Genomic DNA, 17722 nt, shown 5'->3' with positions numbered 1-17722 from the left:
CCGGGTTCCCTATAAAATCAGGCCGTAAGATCCAAGCAGATCCCTGAGCTGCATAAAATGCCAAGTGGAATGTAATTGGTTGAGCCACGTCAGGCTCTGTTCACACCTGGATTTTGGCGCTCCGGACCGGTTACACCACACGTGGGGTCGTGACGTCTACACTGAATGTCACACAGGATTGTACGTCACCTACTGACTCCCATTGTAAATTGAGGTGTTGTTTTTCCTACTTTATGAACAGGTCGGCGTATAAAACGAGGTGAAATCACGTATAATAACGGCCGCCGTATGTGACCGTCAATAAACCTGAATACATTCACGCTGCCGCAGATTCTCTTCATTTTACGCTCTCGTGATGTCGTGCGGTGTTTCTGCAGAGCGGGCGTCTTAGAGATTAACCACCGTATGACCGTAATTCACAAGCGCACGCTCATAAATGGCGGACATCCCTACATACGTTTATTACCTCCGCAGATTTACTGCTCCTCCTGCTCATGTTACATCCAATCTTATACTCACATGAACGGACAGGTCAATGCAACTGCACAAGGTCTGCACGCTCTCCTCCTAAAATACTCTGTGCTGCTGTGGGAGCCTGTTTTACCTCTTAGCAGTTACTCAATCTTATACCCAGAGGGCCAGAATATTGTCCATGTCCAGCAGATCACTACTAAACTCATGAGCAGAGTCCCTTATACTTTATTCACTTATAACATGTGTTAGGGAGGAGGCTTTACCCCTAGTGAGCGTCACTGCCGCCCCTGGGAGGTGCCTGGACTGTCCCATTGCTCCGGCAGCTTCGCCCCATCACCCGTCCTCGGACTGTCGTTTGGTCCTCTTTAGCAGCAGTCTCTTCTCTCCAGACTCTTCGGGTGTCCGGCCGCCTCCTGCCACGTGCTGCCCATCCTCGATCTCGCCACGGCTGGCCGTCTGGATGGTCATTACGGAAAGGTCTATTTCCACACAGATGCATCTTCACGCCGGCCCTGTGCCCCCCTACATGCGACTTAGAGACCACCGGAAGCAGATGGAGGTCTGGCCTGGTTTCTGTGCCTGCATCAGTTTGTTGGGCAGAGACTTGCTCTTCTGGTAGCACCGGATGTTCATTTCCAGTGGCCGAGGTCTAGACCGGAGAAAAGGAATGAGCTTCACACGAGGCTACGAGGAGGTCATCAATAATGTAGGCAGTAAAACGTCTCCTCACCTCCTGGATACTGATAAAAAAGCGATTTCTCTCGGCCTCAAGATCAATTATTCCTCCATTTGCCAATTGCCGCTCATAAACCTGGCGCAACTCCTTCTCTCTCTGTAACGTGAGCGAGTCTGGAACGTAGAGCTCCTGGAAATGAAACACCGACCCAATCAGTCACAGCACAAAGAGAAAACGTGGGGGTTCAGGAAGATCTGGGGCTCCTACCTCGGGCTGCTGCGGTGGTCTGGCCGCCTGGATCTTGCTGAAGTCACAAGTCAAAGCTTCACGGCAAACCGGACAAACAACAGGTCCCTGAAAGAAGATTCATTAAAGGACCACAACAGGGTTCAGGTAACTGGGCTGCGAGGGGAACTGGGGAGTTATCCGTCAGCCCAGATATATATTTTATAGATATATATTTTATAGATATATATTTTATATACATATATATATACACACACACTCACTCACCTCTCCATGGCTGTTATCCAGGCAGTGCTTGGCATAGTGTCCTAGACAGTACGAGTGGAAGTGATGGAAACACCGAGTCTTCGTGAGACAGTCCTCGTCCTACAGGAAATAGAATAGTGACGGCTGACAAAGACCCCAAGAGCTCCAACTAATGTCCCCAAAAAAAGCTGCAATCCTCCGGCAGAGCAACTATTCCAGCCCGGCCCGGCATCACACAGGTCACATCCGGTGGCATTTCTTAGGGTAGTTGATAGGACAACATTCTATACCCACAATGCTTTTTTTCTTCATGGCGTTTCATTTTTTTACCCATTGCAGTGTCCGCCACACAACAAATCTCAGGTCTGCGCCCATTCTACCCCCAACATTACGGAGTCACACAAGAGAACCCCACAATCTCACACTGCCTTGTGACTGACACTAAATTACCTGAAATTCATAGAGGCAGATGACACAGTGACCGCGAGGAACATTACTGGCCGTCAGCATCTCCTTCCCTTTCTACAAACACAAGAAAGAAGATTGAGTTCTACAATATTATGACCACAGTTACTAATACAGGAGGCGACCCTGGCGATAGGACTTCATGAGGGTCAAACCAAAGTCTGAGTTCTTTACAAGATATAAACAAAGATCTGATCCAGTGATCCAGACGATCACCCCCACCATAACCCAGATCTGTCTCCTGAATGATCTCCTCCACCATATCCCAGATCTGTCTCCTGAATGATCTCCTCCACCATAACCCAGATATGTCCCCTGAATGATCTCCCCCACCATAACCCAGATCTGTCTCCTGAATGATCTCCTCCACCATATCCCAGATCTGTCTCCTGAATAATCTCCTCCGCCATAACCCAGATCTGTCTCCTGAATGATCTCCCCCGCCATAACCCAGATCTGTCTCCTGAATGATCTCCCCCACCATATCCCAGATCTGTCTCCTGAATGATCTCCTCCACCATATCCCAGATCTGTCTCCTGAATGATCTCCCCCACCACCATAACCCAGATGTCTCCTGAATAATCTCCTCCACCACCATAACCCAGATCTGTCTCCTGAATGATCTCCTCCACCATAACCCAGATCTGTCCCCTGAATGATCTCCCCCACCATAACCCAGATCTCTCTCCTGAATGATCTCCTCCACCAGATCCCAGATCTGTCCCCTGAATGATCTCCCCCACCATAACCCAGATCTGTCTCCTGAATGATCTCCACCACCACCATAACCCAGATCTGTCTCCTGAATGATCTCCTCCTCCACCATATCCCAGATCTGTCTCCTGAATGATCTCCTCCACCATAACCCAGATCTGTCTCCTGAATGATCTCCTCCACCATATCCCAGATCTGTCTCCTGAATGATCCCTATCACCATATCCCAGATCTGTCTCCTGAATGATCTCCTCCACCATATCCCAGATCTGTCTCCTGAATGATCTCCTCCACCATATCCCAGATCTGTCTCCTCCTGAATGATCTCCTCCACCATATCCCAGATCTGTCTCCTGAATGATCCCTATCACCATATCCCAGATCTGTCTCCTGAATGATCTCCTCCACCATATCCCAGATCTGTCTCCTGAATGATCCCTATCACCATATCCCAGATCTGTCTCCTGAATGATCTCCTCCACCATATCCCAGATCTGTCTCCTGAATGATCTCCTCCACCATATCCCAGATCTGTCCCCTGAATGATCTCCCCCACCATAACCCAGATCTGTCTCCTGAATGATCTCCTCCACCACCATAACCCAGATCTGTCTCCTGAATGATCTCCTCCACCACCATAACCCAGATCTGTCTCCTGAATGATCTCCTCCACCACCATAACCCAGATCTGTCCCCTGAATGATCTCCACCACCACCATAACCCAGATCTGTCTCCTGAATGATCTCCTCCTCCACCATAACCCAGATATGTCCCCTGAATGATCTCCTCCACCATAACCCAGATATGTCTCCTGAATGATCTCCTCCACCACCATAACCCAGATCTGTCTCCTGAATGATCTCCTCCACCACCATAACCCAGATCTGTCTCCTGAATGATCTCCTCCACCACCATAACCCAGATCTGTCCCCTGAATGATCTCCACCACCATATCCCAGATCTGTCTCCTGAATGATCTCCCCCACCATAACCCAGATCTGTCCCCTGAATGATCTCCACCACCACCATAACCCAGATCTGTCTCCTGAATGATCTCCTCCTCCACCATAACCCAGATATGTCCCGAATGATCTCCTCCACCATAACCCAGATATGTCCCCTGAATGATCTCCACCACCATAACCCAGATCTGTCTCCTGAATGATCTCCTCCACCACCATAACCCAGATCTGTCCCCTGAATGATCTCCCCCACCATAACCCAGATCTCTCTCCTGAATGATCTCCTCCACCAGATCCCAGATCTGTCCCCTGAATGATCTCCCCCACCATAACCCAGATCTGTCTCCTGAATGATCTCCTCCACCACCATAACCCAGATCTGTCTCCTGAATGATCTCCTCCACCACCATAACCCAGATCTGTCTCCTGAATGATCTCCTCCACCACCATAACCCAGATCTGTCCCCTGAATGATCTCCACCACCACCATAACCCAGATCTGTCCCCTGAATGATCTCCCCCACCATAACCCAGATCTGTCTCCTGAATGATCTCCTCCACCATATCCCAGATCTGTCTCCTCCTGAATGATCTCCTCCACCATATCCCAGATCTGTCTCCTGAATGATCCCTATCACCATATCCCAGATCTGTCTCCTGAATGATCTCCTCCACCATATCCCAGATCTGTCTCCTGAATGATCTCCTCCACCATATCCCAGATCTGTCTCCTGAATGATCTCCTCCACCATATCCCAGATCTGTCTCCTCCTGAATGATCTCCTCCACCATAACCCAGATCTGTCTCCTGAATGATCTCCTCCACCATATCCCAGATCTGTCTCCTCCTGAATGATTTCCCCCACCATAACCCAGATCTGTCTCCTGAATGATCTCCCCCACCATATCCCAGATCTGTCTCCTGAATGATCTCCTCCACCATATCCCAGATCTGTCTCCTGAATGATCTCCTCCACCATATCCCAGATCTGTCCCCTGAATGATCTAATCCACCAGATCCCAGATCTGTCTCCTGAATGATCTCCTCCACCAGATCCAAGATCTGTCTCCTGAATGATCTCCTCCACCATATCCCAGATCTGTCTCCTGAATGATCTCCTCCACCATATCCCAGATCTGTCTCCTCCTGAATGATCTCCATGATAATTTAGAATAAGCTACATAATTACTAAGAAGACTAACCTCAATTAGTGCATAAAGAATTGGACATCCCACAGACTGTGTTGCAGTTGTGCGAAGAGTGCGAATAATACTGCAAGAAACATACTACAATTACAGACACCAGGGTGAGGCAAACACACAACAGACCTAACAGAATAAATATGAAGACATGTCTAGTGTACATTAGGATTGTGAAATACATCTTATGTCTTCTTTCTGCGTTGAGGTTTCAGGTTCTTTTTCCATTTTCTGCCAGTGTCGATCCTTGATCAGCCTTCTCACAAAGCTACTGTATGGGTTCAAGTCACCACGAACGTCCACCTTCTAGCAGGCTGCAATATGGGCAGTGGTCTGTTTATCTGTCTGGACATTGAGTGGCGGCCACTATCAGGTCACATAATTGCCCCTATGGCAACTGAAGTAAGAAACAACATAGGGCTTCTTCAAGCGAGCGCGTCCCGCGTCCGTCAGCAATGAAATAACTGACAGCACACGGACCCATGCAAACTAACGGGGCTATTCAGACATTGGCGCGGTCACGCAGCGTGACGCTCACTCCATGTCCAGTATTAGTATGTTTTTCGCGAACCTTGTTGCCTATTGAAGTCTACGGCTAAATGAAAACCAGGGACGACATCCGAGCGCTGCCCGCGGTTCACACATCAGTTGCTAAAGAAATTTAAAAAAAGGGAGCGCTGGCCGAGGAGAATCCCCGACATGAAAAACAAACGCCACACGCAAACATGAAGATGAAATGCAGGAAATGCGCTGCTTTTTGCGCAAGTAAATGGGACACGCTCGTGTGAATGAAGCCTATGGGCTAGATCAATACCTGATCACCGTTTTCATCCTTCTTTATAAAGCGTGACACGTGCTCAATAAACAGCCCCGTGTGCTGGGAAGAATGTAAGCAGAGGGGACTCTGTATAATTGGGTTCTCCTCACATGTAGCCAGGAATAAGAATCAGACACAGGCCGGCGCTGCACAGGGGAAATACAGGGAACTTATACACATTAAGGACACCTTCTTTAATACATCAGTCAGGGTGTTTAGTGTAACTTTGTAAATAGTTAAGAATTCGCTTTACTTTTTTTAGATACAGCTGCTTTGTATCCTCTATACAGAGCAGCTGTATCGCTCGTTCTACACTGAATCCGTCAGTCCCGTGGATCTGACTGGTTTAGAGTCGGCGGGTCCACGCAGGATCCACCTGTAAATCGATCACATCTAAGTTATGAACTGTCAAGAGACACATATGACCCGCCGAAACTGGACCCGTCAGCTCCACGGGAGGGACGGACTTTGTGTAAAACGAGCGATACAGCTGCTCTATATAGAGGATACAAAGCAATTATCTAAAAACGTAAAGCAAATGTAACTATTTACAAAGTTACACTAAACACCCTGACTGATCTATTAAAAAATAATTCCCCTCAAAAGGTGTCCACTGCCTGAAAACGCCATTTACACGGTCATTCTTTTACGCTTGCAGGAGAGGGATCTTACCTCTCTATCTGATCATCACACAGGCCGCGAGGGTTGGTCACGCTGATCTCCGGCGGCTCATCTGGATACTGCAGGAGATTGAACATGACAGCGTCAGATTCACGAGTAAAAAATGTCTTAGCTAAACTACACGATCCCTGATCCAGGACTGACCACTGCCGGCTTTATAGACCTACCCATGAGCCTACGAAGAGATCAAAAAGGGGACTACAACTACTCTACTAATTACTAATAAACCAGGACTCAACATACCAGGAGTAGAGGAAGGAGTATAAAGATACCAGGAGTAGAGGAAGGAGTATATAGATACCAGGAGTAGAGGAAGGAGTATATAGATACCAGGAGTAGAGGAAGGAGTATATAGATACCAGGAGTAGAGGAAGGAGTATATAGATACCAGGAGTAGAGGAAGGAGTATATAGATACCAGGAGTAGAGGAAGGAGTACATAGATACCAGGAGTAGAGGAAGGAGTATATAGATACCAGGAGTAGAGGAAGGAGTATATAGAGCCGGAGACACTGGATACCAGGAGTAGAGGAAGGAGTATATAGATACCAGGAGTAGAGGAAGGAGTACATAGATACCAGGAGTAGAGGAAGGAGTATATAGATACCAGGAGTAGAGGAAGGAGTATATAGAGCCGGAGACACTGGATACCAGGAGTAGAGGAAGGAGTATATAGATACCAGGAGTAGAGGAAGGAGTATATAGAGCCGGAGACACTGGATACCAGGAGTAGAGGAAGGAGTATATAGATACCAGGAGTAGAGGAAGGAGTATATAGAGCCGGAGACACTGGATACCAGGAGTAGAGGAAGGAGTATATAGAGCCGGAGACACTGGATACCAGGAGTAGAGGAAGGAGTATATAGATACCAGGAGTAGAGGAAGGAGTATATAGATACCAGGAGTAGAGGAAGGAGTATATAGATACCAGGAGTAGAGGAAGGAGTATAAAGATACCAGGAGTAGAGGAAGGAGTATAAAGATACCAGGAGTAGAGGAAGGAGTATATAGATACCAGGAGTAGAGGAAGGAGTATATAGATACCAGGAGTAGAGGAAGGAGTATATAGATACCAGGAGTAGAGGAAGGAGTATATAGATACCAGGAGTAGAGGAAGGAGTACATAGATACCAGGAGTAGAGGAAGGAGTATATAGATACCAGGAGTAGAGGAAGGAGTATATAGAGCCGGAGACACTGGATACCAGGAGTAGAGGAAGGTGTATATAGAGCCGGAGACACTGGATACCAGGAGTAGAGGAAGGAGTATAAAGATACCAGGAGTAGAGGAAGGAGTATATAGATACCAGGAGTAGAGGAAGGAGTATATAGATACCAGGAGTAGAGGAAGGAGTATAAAGATACCAGGAGTAGAGGAAGGAGTATAAAGATACCAGGAGTAGAGGAAGGAGTATATAGATACCAGGAGTAGAGGAAGGAGTATAAAGATACCAGGAGTAGAGGAAGGAGTATATAGATAGCAGGAGTAGAGGAAGGAGTATATAGATACCAGGAGTAGAGGAAGGAGTATACAGATACCAGGAGTAGAGGAAGGAGTACATAGATACCAGGAGTAGAGGAAGGAGTATATAGATACCAGGAGTAGAGGAAGGAGTATATAGAGCCGGAGACACTGGATACCAGGAGTAGAGGAAGGTGTATATAGAGCCGGAGACACTGGATACCAGGAGTAGAGGAAGGAGTATATAGATACCAGGAGTAGAGGAAGGAGTATATAGATACCAGGAGTAGAGGAAGGAGTATATAGATACCAGGAGTAGAGGAAGGAGTATATAGAGCCGGAGACACTGGATACCAGGAGTAGAGGAAGGAGTATATAGATACCAGGAGTAGAGGAAGGAGTATATAGAGCGGGAGACACTGGATACCAGGAGTAGAGGAAGGAGTATATAGATACCAGGAGTAGAGGAAGGAGTATATAGATAAAAGGAGTAGAGGAAGGAGTATATAGATACCAGGAGTAGAGGAAGGAGTATATAGAGCCGGAGACACTGGATACCAGGAGTAGAGGAAGGAGTATATAGAGCCGGAGACACTGGATACATGAAGTAGAGGAAGGAGTATATAGAGCCGGAGACACTGGATACCAGGAGTAGAGGAAGGAGTATATAGAGCTGGAGACACTGGATACCAGGAGTAGAGGAAGGAGTATATAGAGCTGGAGACACTGGATTCCAGAAGTAGAGGAAGGAGTATATAGAGAGCCGGAGACACTGGATACCAGGAGTAGAAGGAGTATATAGAGCTGGAGACACTGGATTCCAGAAGTAGAGGAAGGAGTATATAGATACCAGGAGTAGAGGAAGGAGTATATAGAGCCGGAGACACAGGATACCAGGAGTAGAGGAAGAAGTATATAGAGCCGGAGACACTGGATACATGAAGTAGAGGAAGGAGTATATAGAGCCGGAGACACTGGATACCAGGAGTAGAAGAAGGAGTATATAGATACCAGGAGCAGATGGAGTATATAGAGCCAGAGACACTGGATACCAGGAGTAGAGGAAGGAGTATATAGAGCCGGAGACACTGGATACCAGGAGTAGAGGAAGGAGTATATAGAGCTGGAGACACTGGATACCAGGAGTAGAGGAAGGAGTATATAGAGCCAGAGACACTGGATACCAGGAGTAGAGGAAGGAGTATATACAGCCGGAGACACTACATACCAGGAGTAGAGGAAGGAGTATATAGAGCCGGAGACAATGGATACCAGGAGTAGAGGAAGGAGTATATAGATACCAGGAGTAGAGGAAGGAGTATATAGAGCCGGAGACACTGGATACCAGGAGTAGAGGAAGGAGTATATAGAGCCGGAGACACTAGATACCAGGAGTAGAGGAAGGAGTATATAGAGCCGGAGACACTTCATACCAGGAGTAGAGAAAGGAGTATATAGATACCAGGAGTAGAGGAAGGAGTATATAGAGCCGGAGACACTGGATACCAGGAGTAGAGGAAGGAGTACATAGAGCCAGAGACACTGGATACCAGGAGTAGAGGAAGGAGTATATAGAGCCGGAGACACTGGATACCAGGAGTAGAAGAAGGAGTATATAGATACCAGATGTAGAGGAAGGAGTATATAGAGCCGGAGATACTGGATACCAGGAGTAGAAGGAGTATATAGAGCCAGAGACACTGGATACCAGGAGTAGAGGAAGGAGTATATAGAGCTGGAGACACTGGATACCAGGAGTAGAGGAAGGAGTATATAGAGCCGGAGACACTGGATACCAGGAGTAGAGGAAGGAGTATATAGAACTGGAGACACTGGATACCAGGAGTAGAGGAAGGAGTATATAGAGCTGGAGACACTGGATACCAGGAGTAGAGGAAGGAGTATATAGAGCTGGAGACACTGGATACATGAAGTAGAGGAAGGAGTATATAGAGCCAGAGACACTGGATACCAGGAGTAGAGGAAGGAGTATATAGATACCAGGAGTAGAGGAAGGAGTATATAGAGCCGGAGACACTGGATACCAGGAGTAGAGGAAGGAGTATATAGAGCCGGAGACACTTCATACCAGGAGTAGAGGAAGAAGTATATAGATACCAGGAGTAGAGGAAGGAGTATATAGATACCAGGAGTAGAGGAAGGAGTATATAGAGCCGGAGACACTGGATACCAGGAGTAGAAGGAGTATATAGAGCCGGAGACACTGGATACCAGGAGTAGAAGAAGGAGTATATAGATACCAGGAGTAGAGGAAGGAGTATATAGAGCCGGAGATACTGGATACCAGGAGTAGAAGAAGGAGTATATAGAGACGGAGACACTGGATACCAGGAGTAGAGGAAGGAGTATATAGAGCCGGAGACACTGGATACCAGGAGTAGAGGAAGGAGTATATAGATACCAGGAGTAGAGGAAGGAGTATATAGATAAAAGGAGTAGAGGAAGGAGTATATAGATACCAGGAGTAGAGGAAGGAGTATATAGAGCCGGAGACACTGGATACCAGGAGTAGAGGAAGGAGTATATAGAGCCGGAGACACTGGATTCATGAAGTAGAGGAAGGAGTATATAGAGCCGGAGACACTGGATACCAGGAGTAGAGGAAGGTGTATATAGAGCAGGAGACACTGGATACCAGGAGTAGAGGAAGGAGTATATAGAGCCGGAGACACTGGATACCAGGAGTAGAGGAAGGAGTACATAGAGCCGGAGACACTGGATACCAGGAGTAGAGGTAGGAGTATATAGAGCCGGAGACACTGGAAACCAGGAGTAGAGGAAGGAGTACATAGAGCCGGAGACACTGGATACCAGGAGTAGAAGAAGGAGTATATAGATACCAGGAGTAGAGGAAGGAGTATATAGAGCCGGAGATACTGGATACCAGGAGTAGAAGAAGGAGAATATAGAGCCGGAGACACTGGATACCAGGAGTAGAGGAAGGAGTATATAGAGCTGGAGACACTGGATACCAGGAGTAGAGGAAGGAGTATATAGAGCCGGAGACACTGGATACCAGGAGTAGAGGAAGGAGTATATAGAGCTGGAGACACTGGATACATGAAGTAGAGGAAGGAGTATATAGAGCCAGAGACACTGGATACCAGGAGTAGAGGAAGGAGTATATAGATACCAGGAGTAGAGGAAGGAGTATATAGAGCCGGAGACACTGGATACCAGGAGTAGAGGAAGGAGTATATAGAGCCGGAGACACTGGATACCAGGAGTAGAGGAAGGAGTATATAGAGCCGGAGACACTTCATACCAGGAGTAGAGGAAGAAGTATATAGATACCAGGAGTAGAGGAAGGAGTATATAGATACCAGGAGTAGAGGAAGGAGTATATAGATACCAGGAGTAGAGGAAGGAGTATAAAGATACCAGGAGTAGAGGAAGGAGTATATAGATACCAGGAGTAGAGGAAGGAGTATATAGATACCAGGAGTAGAGGAAGGAGTATATAGATACCAGGAGTAGAGGAAGGAGTACATAGATACCAGGAGTAGAGGAAGGAGTATATAGATACCAGGAGTAGAGGAAGGAGTATATAGATACCAGGAGTAGAGGAAGGAGTATATAGAGCCGGAGACACTGGATACCAGGAGTAGAGGAAGGTGTATATAGAGCCGGAGACACTGGATACCAGGAGTAGAGGAAGGAGTATATAGATACCAGGAGTAGAGGAAGGAGTATAAAGATACCAGGAGTAGACGAAGGAGTATAAAGATACCAGGAGTAGAGGAAGGAGTATATAGATACCAGGAGTAGAGGAAGGAGTATAAAGATACCAGGAGTAGAGGAAGGAGTATATAGATACCAGGAGTAGAGGAAGGAGTATATAGATACCAGGAGTAGAGGAAGGAGTATATAGATACCAGGAGTAGAGGAAGGAGTACATAGATACCAGGAGTAGAGGAAGGAGTATATAGATACCAGGAGTAGAGGAAGGAGTATATAGAGCCGGAGACACTGGATACCAGGAGTAGAGGAAGGTGTATATAGAGCCGGAGACACTGGATACCAGGAGTAGAGGAAGGAGTATATAGATACCAGGAGTAGAGGAAGGAGTATATAGATACCAGGAGTAGAGGAAGGAGTATATAGATACCAGGAGTAGAGGAAGGAGTATATAGATACCAGGAGTAGAGGAAGGAGTATATAGAGCCGGAGACACTGGATACCAGGAGTAGAGGAAGGAGTATATAGATACCAGGAGTAGAGGAAGGAGTATATAGAGCGGGAGACACTGGATACCAGGAGTAGAGGAAGGAGTATATAGATACCAGGAGTAGAGGAAGGAGTATATAGATAAAAGGAGTAGAGGAAGGAGTATATAGATACCAGGAGTAGAGGAAGGAGTATATAGAGCCGGAGACACTTCATACCAGGAGTAGAGAAAGGAGTATATAGATACCAGGAGTAGAGGAAGGAGTATATAGAGCCGGAGACACTGGATACCAGGAGTAGAGGAAGGAGTACATAGAGCCAGAGACACTGGATACCAGGAGTAGAGGAAGGAGTATATAGAGCCGGAGACACTGGATACCAGGAGTAGAAGAAGGAGTATATAGATACCAGGAGTAGAGGAAGGAGTATATAGAGCCGGAGATACTGGATACCAGGAGTAGAAGGAGTATATAGAGCCAGAGACACTGGATACCAGGAGTAGAGGAAGGAGTATATAGAGCTGGAGACACTGGATACCAGGAGTAGAGGAAGGAGTATATAGAGCCGGAGACACTGGATACCAGGAGTAGAGGAAGGAGTATATAGAGCTGGAGACACTGGATACCAGGAGTAGAGGAAGGAGTATATAGAGCTGGAGACACTGGATACCAGGAGTAGAGGAAGGAGTATATAGAGCTGGAGACACTGGATACATGAAGTAGAGGAAGGAGTATATAGAGCCAGAGACACTGGATACCAGGAGTAGAGGAAGGAGTATATAGATACCAGGAGTAGAGGAAGGAGTATATAGAGCCGGAGACACTGGATACCAGGAGTAGAGGAAGGAGTATATAGAGCCGGAGACACTTCATACCAGGAGTAGAGGAAGAAGTATATAGATACCAGGAGTAGAGGAAGGAGTATATAGATACCAGGAGTAGAGGAAGGAGTATATAGAGCCGGAGACACTGGATACCAGGAGTAGAGGAAGGAGTACATAGAGCCGGAGACACTGGATACCAGGAGTAGAAGGAGTATATAGAGCCGGAGACACTTCATACCAGGAGTAGAGGAAGGAGTATATAGATACCAGGAGTAGAGGAAGGAGTATATAGATACCAGGAGTAGAGGAAGGAGTATAAAAGATACCAGGAGTAGAGGAAGGAGTATATAGAGAGAGATGGAGACACTGGATACCAGGAGTAGACGTAGGAGTATATAGAGCCGGAGACACTGGAAACCAGGAGTAGAGGAAGGAGTATATAGAGCCAGAGACACTGGATACCAGGAGTAGAGGAAGGAGTACATAGAGCCGGAGACACTGGATACCAGGAGTAGAAGAAGGAGTATATAGAGCCGGAGACACTGGATACCAGGAGTAGAAGAAGGAGTATATAGATACCAGGAGTAGAGGAAGGAGTATATAGAGCCGGAGATACTGGATACCAGGAGTAGAAGAAGGAGAATATAGAGCCGGAGACACTGGATACCAGGAGTAGAGGAAGGAGTATATAGAGCTGGAGACACTGGATACCAGGAGAAGAGGAAGAAGTATATAGAGCCGGAGACACTGGATACCAGGAGTAGAGGAAGGAGTATATAGAGCCGGAGACACTGGATACCAGGAGTAGAGGAAGGAGTATATAGAGCTGGAGACACTGGATACATGAAGTAGAGGAAGGAGTATATAGAGCCAGAGACACTGGATACCAGGAGTAGAGGAAGGAGTATATAGATACCAGGAGTAGAGGAAAGAGTATATAGAGCCGGAGACACTGGATACCAGGAGTAGAGGAAGGAGTATATTAGAGCCGGAGACACTGGATACCAGGAGTAGAGGAAGGAGTATATAGAGCCGGAGACACTTCATACCAGGAGTAGAGGAAGAAGTATATAGATACCAGGAGTAGAGGAAGGAGTATATAGATACCAGGAGTAGAGGAAGGAGTATATAGAGCCGGAGACACTGGATACCAGGAGTAGAGGAAGGAGTACATAGAGCCGGAGACACTGGATACCAGGAGTAGAAGGAGTATATAGAGCCGGAGACACTGGATACCAGGAGTAGAAGAAGGAGTATATAGATACCAGGAGTAGAGGAAGGAGTATATAGAGCCGGAGATACTGGATACCAGGAGTAGAAGAAGGAGTATATAGAGACGGAGACACTGGATACCAGGAGTAGAGGAAGGAGTATATAGAGCCGGAGACACTGGATACCAGGAGTAGAGGAAGGAGTATATAGATACCAGGAGTAGAGGAAGGAGTATATAGAGCCGGAGACACTGGATACCAGGAGTAGAGGAAGGAGTATATAGATACCAGGAGTAGAGGAAGGAGTATATAGATAAAAGGAGTAGAGGAAGGAGTATATAGATACCAGGAGTAGAGGAAGGAGTATATAGAGCCGGAGACACTGGATACCAGGAGTAGAGGAAGGAGTATATAGAGCCGGAGACACTGGATTCATGAAGTAGAGGAAGGAGTATATAGAGCCGGAGACACTGGATACCAGGAGTAGAGGAAGGTGTATATAGAGCAGGAGACACTGGATACCAGGAGTAGAGGAAGGAGTATATAGAGCCGGAGACACTGGATACCAGGAGTAGAGGAAGGAGTACATAGAGCCGGAGACACTGGATACCAGGAGTAGAGGAAGGAGTACATAGAGCCGGAGACACTGGATACCAGGAGTAGAGGTAGGAGTATATAGAGCCGGAGACACTGGAAACCAGGAGTAGAGGAAGGAGTACATAGAGCCGGAGACACTGGATACCAGGAGTAGAAGAAGGAGTATATAGATACCAGGAGTAGAGGAAGGAGTATATAGAGCCGGAGATACTGGATACCAGGAGTAGAAGAAGGAGAATATAGAGCCGGAGACACTGGATACCAGGAGTAGAGGAAGGAGTATATAGAGCTGGAGACACTGGATACCAGGAGTAGAGGAAGGAGTATATAGAGCCGGAGACACTGGATACCAGGAGTAGAGGAAGGAGTATATAGAGCCGGAGACACTGGATACCAGGAGTAGAGGAAGGAGTATATAGAGCTGGAGACACTGGATACATGAAGTAGAGGAAGGAGTATATAGAGCCAGAGACACTGGATACCAGGAGTAGAGGAAGGAGTATATAGATACCAGGAGTAGAGGAAGGAGTATATAGAGCCGGAGACACTGGATACCAGGAGTAGAGGAAGGAGTATATAGAGCCGGAGACACTGGATACCAGGAGTAGAGGAAGGAGTATATAGAGCCGGAGACACTTCATACCAGGAGTAGAGGAAGAAGTATATAGATACCAGGAGTAGAGGAAGGAGTATATAGATACCAGGAGTAGAGGAAGGAGTATATAGATACCAGGAGTAGAGGAAGGAGTATATAGAGCCGGAGACACTGGATACCAGGAGTAGAGGAAGGAGTACATAGAGCCGGAGACACTGGATACCAGGAGTAGAAGGAGTATATAGAGCCGGAGACACTTCATACCAGGAGTAGAGGAAGGAGTATATAGATAACAGGAGTAGAGGAAGGAGTATATAGATACCAGGAGTAGAGGAAGGAGTATATAGAGCCGGAGACACTGGATACCAGGAGTAGAGGAAGGAGTACATAGAGCCGGAGACACTGGATACCAGGAGTAGAGGAAGGAGTATATAGAGCCGGAGACACTGGATACCAGGAGTAGAGGAAGGAGTATATAGAGCCGGAGACACTGGAAACCAGGAGTAGAGGAAGGTGTATATAGAGCAGGAGACACTGGATACCAGGAGTAGAAGAAGGAGTATATAGAGCCGGAGACACTGGATACCAGGAGTAGAAGAAGGAGTATATAGATACCAGGAGTAGAGGAAGGAGTATATAGAGCCGGAGATACTGGATACCAGGAGTAGAAGAAGGAGTAGTATATAGAGCCGGAGACACTGGATACCAGGAGTAGAGGAAGGAGTATATAGAGCTGGAGACACTGGATACCAGGAGTAGAGGAAGGAGTATATAGAGCCGGAGACACTGGATACCAGGAGTAGAGGAAGGAGTATATAGAGCAGGAGACACTGGATACCAGGAGTAGAGGAAGGAGTATATAGAGCTGGAGACACTGGATACCAGGAGTAGAGGAAGGAGTATATAGAGCTGGAGACACTGGATACATGAAGTAGAGGAAGGAGTATATAGAGCCAGAGACACTGGATACCAGGAGTAGAGGAAGGAGTATATAGATACCAGGAGTAGAGGAAGGAGTATATAGAGCCGGAGACACTGGATACCAGGAGTAGAGGAAGGAGTATATAGAGCTGGAGACACTGGATACCAGGAGTAGAGGAAGGAGTATATAGAGCTGGAGACACTGGATACATGAAGTAGAGGAAGGAGTATATAGAGCCGGAGACACTGGATACCAGGAGTAGAGGAAGAAGTATATAGATACCAGGAGTAGAGGAAGGAGTATATAGATACCAGGAGTAGAGGAAGGAGTATATAGAGCCGGAGACACTGGATACCAGGAGTAGAGGAAGGAGTATATAGAGACGGAGACACTGGATACCAGGAGTAGAAGGAGTATATAGAGCCGGAGACACTGGATACCAGGAGTAGAAGAAGGAGTATATAGATACCAGGAGTAGAGGAAGGAGTATATAGAGCCGGAGATACTGGATACCAGGAGTAGAAGAAGGAGTATATAGAGACGGAGACACTGGATACCAGGAGTAGAGGAAGGAGTATATAGAGCCGGAGACACTGGATACCAGGAGTAGAGGAAGGAGTATATAGAGACGGAGACACTGGATACCAGGAGTAGAGGAAGGAGTATATAGACCCGGAGACACTGGATACCAGGAGTAGAGGAAGAAGTATATAGAGCAGGTGATATATTGGTCTTACCTGAGGCGGTAGGGAGAGCTGCAGAGTCAGTCGCACAAATTGAGTCTCCGGGTCGTCACAAGTGGTAGGATGTAAAGTGATCCTCAGCACCAATCTATAACAAACACAATATCAGCGATAGAGGAGAATAAAAACAAACTCCCGAAAAAGAAGCTGGAGCCTATACATTGCGTAGGGGTAGAAAATGTAAACCTGTCCTCCTGAGACTCCTCCAATTCATCGAGATATATGGACTGAAGGACTTGAAGCTCCTGAGAGAGTGACCTGAAGAAACAGAAAAAACCCTAAACGTGAGCCATACAAAAGACATATAATACCCCCCAGTACTGAGAGCAGAGTATAATAATACCAGACATATAATACCCCCCCCCCAGTACTGAGAGCAGAGTATAATAATACCAGACATATAATACCCCCCCCCCAGTACTGAGAGCAGAGTATAATACCAGACATATAATACCCCCCAGTACTGAGAGCAGAGTATAATAATACCAGACATATAATACCCCCCAGTACTGAGAGCAGAGTATAATAATACCAGACATATAATACCCCCCAGTACTGAGAGCAGAGTATAATAATACCAGACATATAATACCCCCCAGTACTGAGAGCAGAGTATAATAACACCCCCCAGTACTGAGAGCAGAGTATAATAACACCCCCCAGTACTGAGAGCAGAGTATAATAATACCAGACATATAAT

General features: G+C 46.8%; 1 protein-coding gene across 1 annotated transcript; it reads right to left on the bottom strand.

Moving 5' to 3' along the window:
- Window positions 1-683: 683 nt before the first annotated feature.
- On the bottom strand, window positions 684-17300 carry LOC142692701 (E3 ubiquitin-protein ligase RNF25-like; the record flags this gene model as incomplete). The annotated part of the gene is made up of 9 exons (XM_075847600.1): window positions 684-1123; window positions 1205-1339; window positions 1418-1504; window positions 1664-1762; window positions 2093-2164; window positions 4989-5058; window positions 6475-6542; window positions 17017-17110; window positions 17209-17300. Coding segments are annotated over 9 exons (1101 nt in total), but the record flags the coding sequence as incomplete, so codon positions are not given.
- Window positions 17301-17722: the final 422 nt, after the last annotated feature.

This window comes from Rhinoderma darwinii (assembly GCF_050947455.1).
Source record: "Rhinoderma darwinii isolate aRhiDar2 chromosome 5 unlocalized genomic scaffold, aRhiDar2.hap1 SUPER_5_unloc_4, whole genome shotgun sequence".
In the NCBI taxonomy this organism is placed as follows: domain Eukaryota; kingdom Metazoa; phylum Chordata; class Amphibia; order Anura; family Rhinodermatidae; genus Rhinoderma; species Rhinoderma darwinii.
Note: the sequence above shows the minus strand (reverse complement) of the source record. Positions and strands in the feature narration are given on the sequence as shown.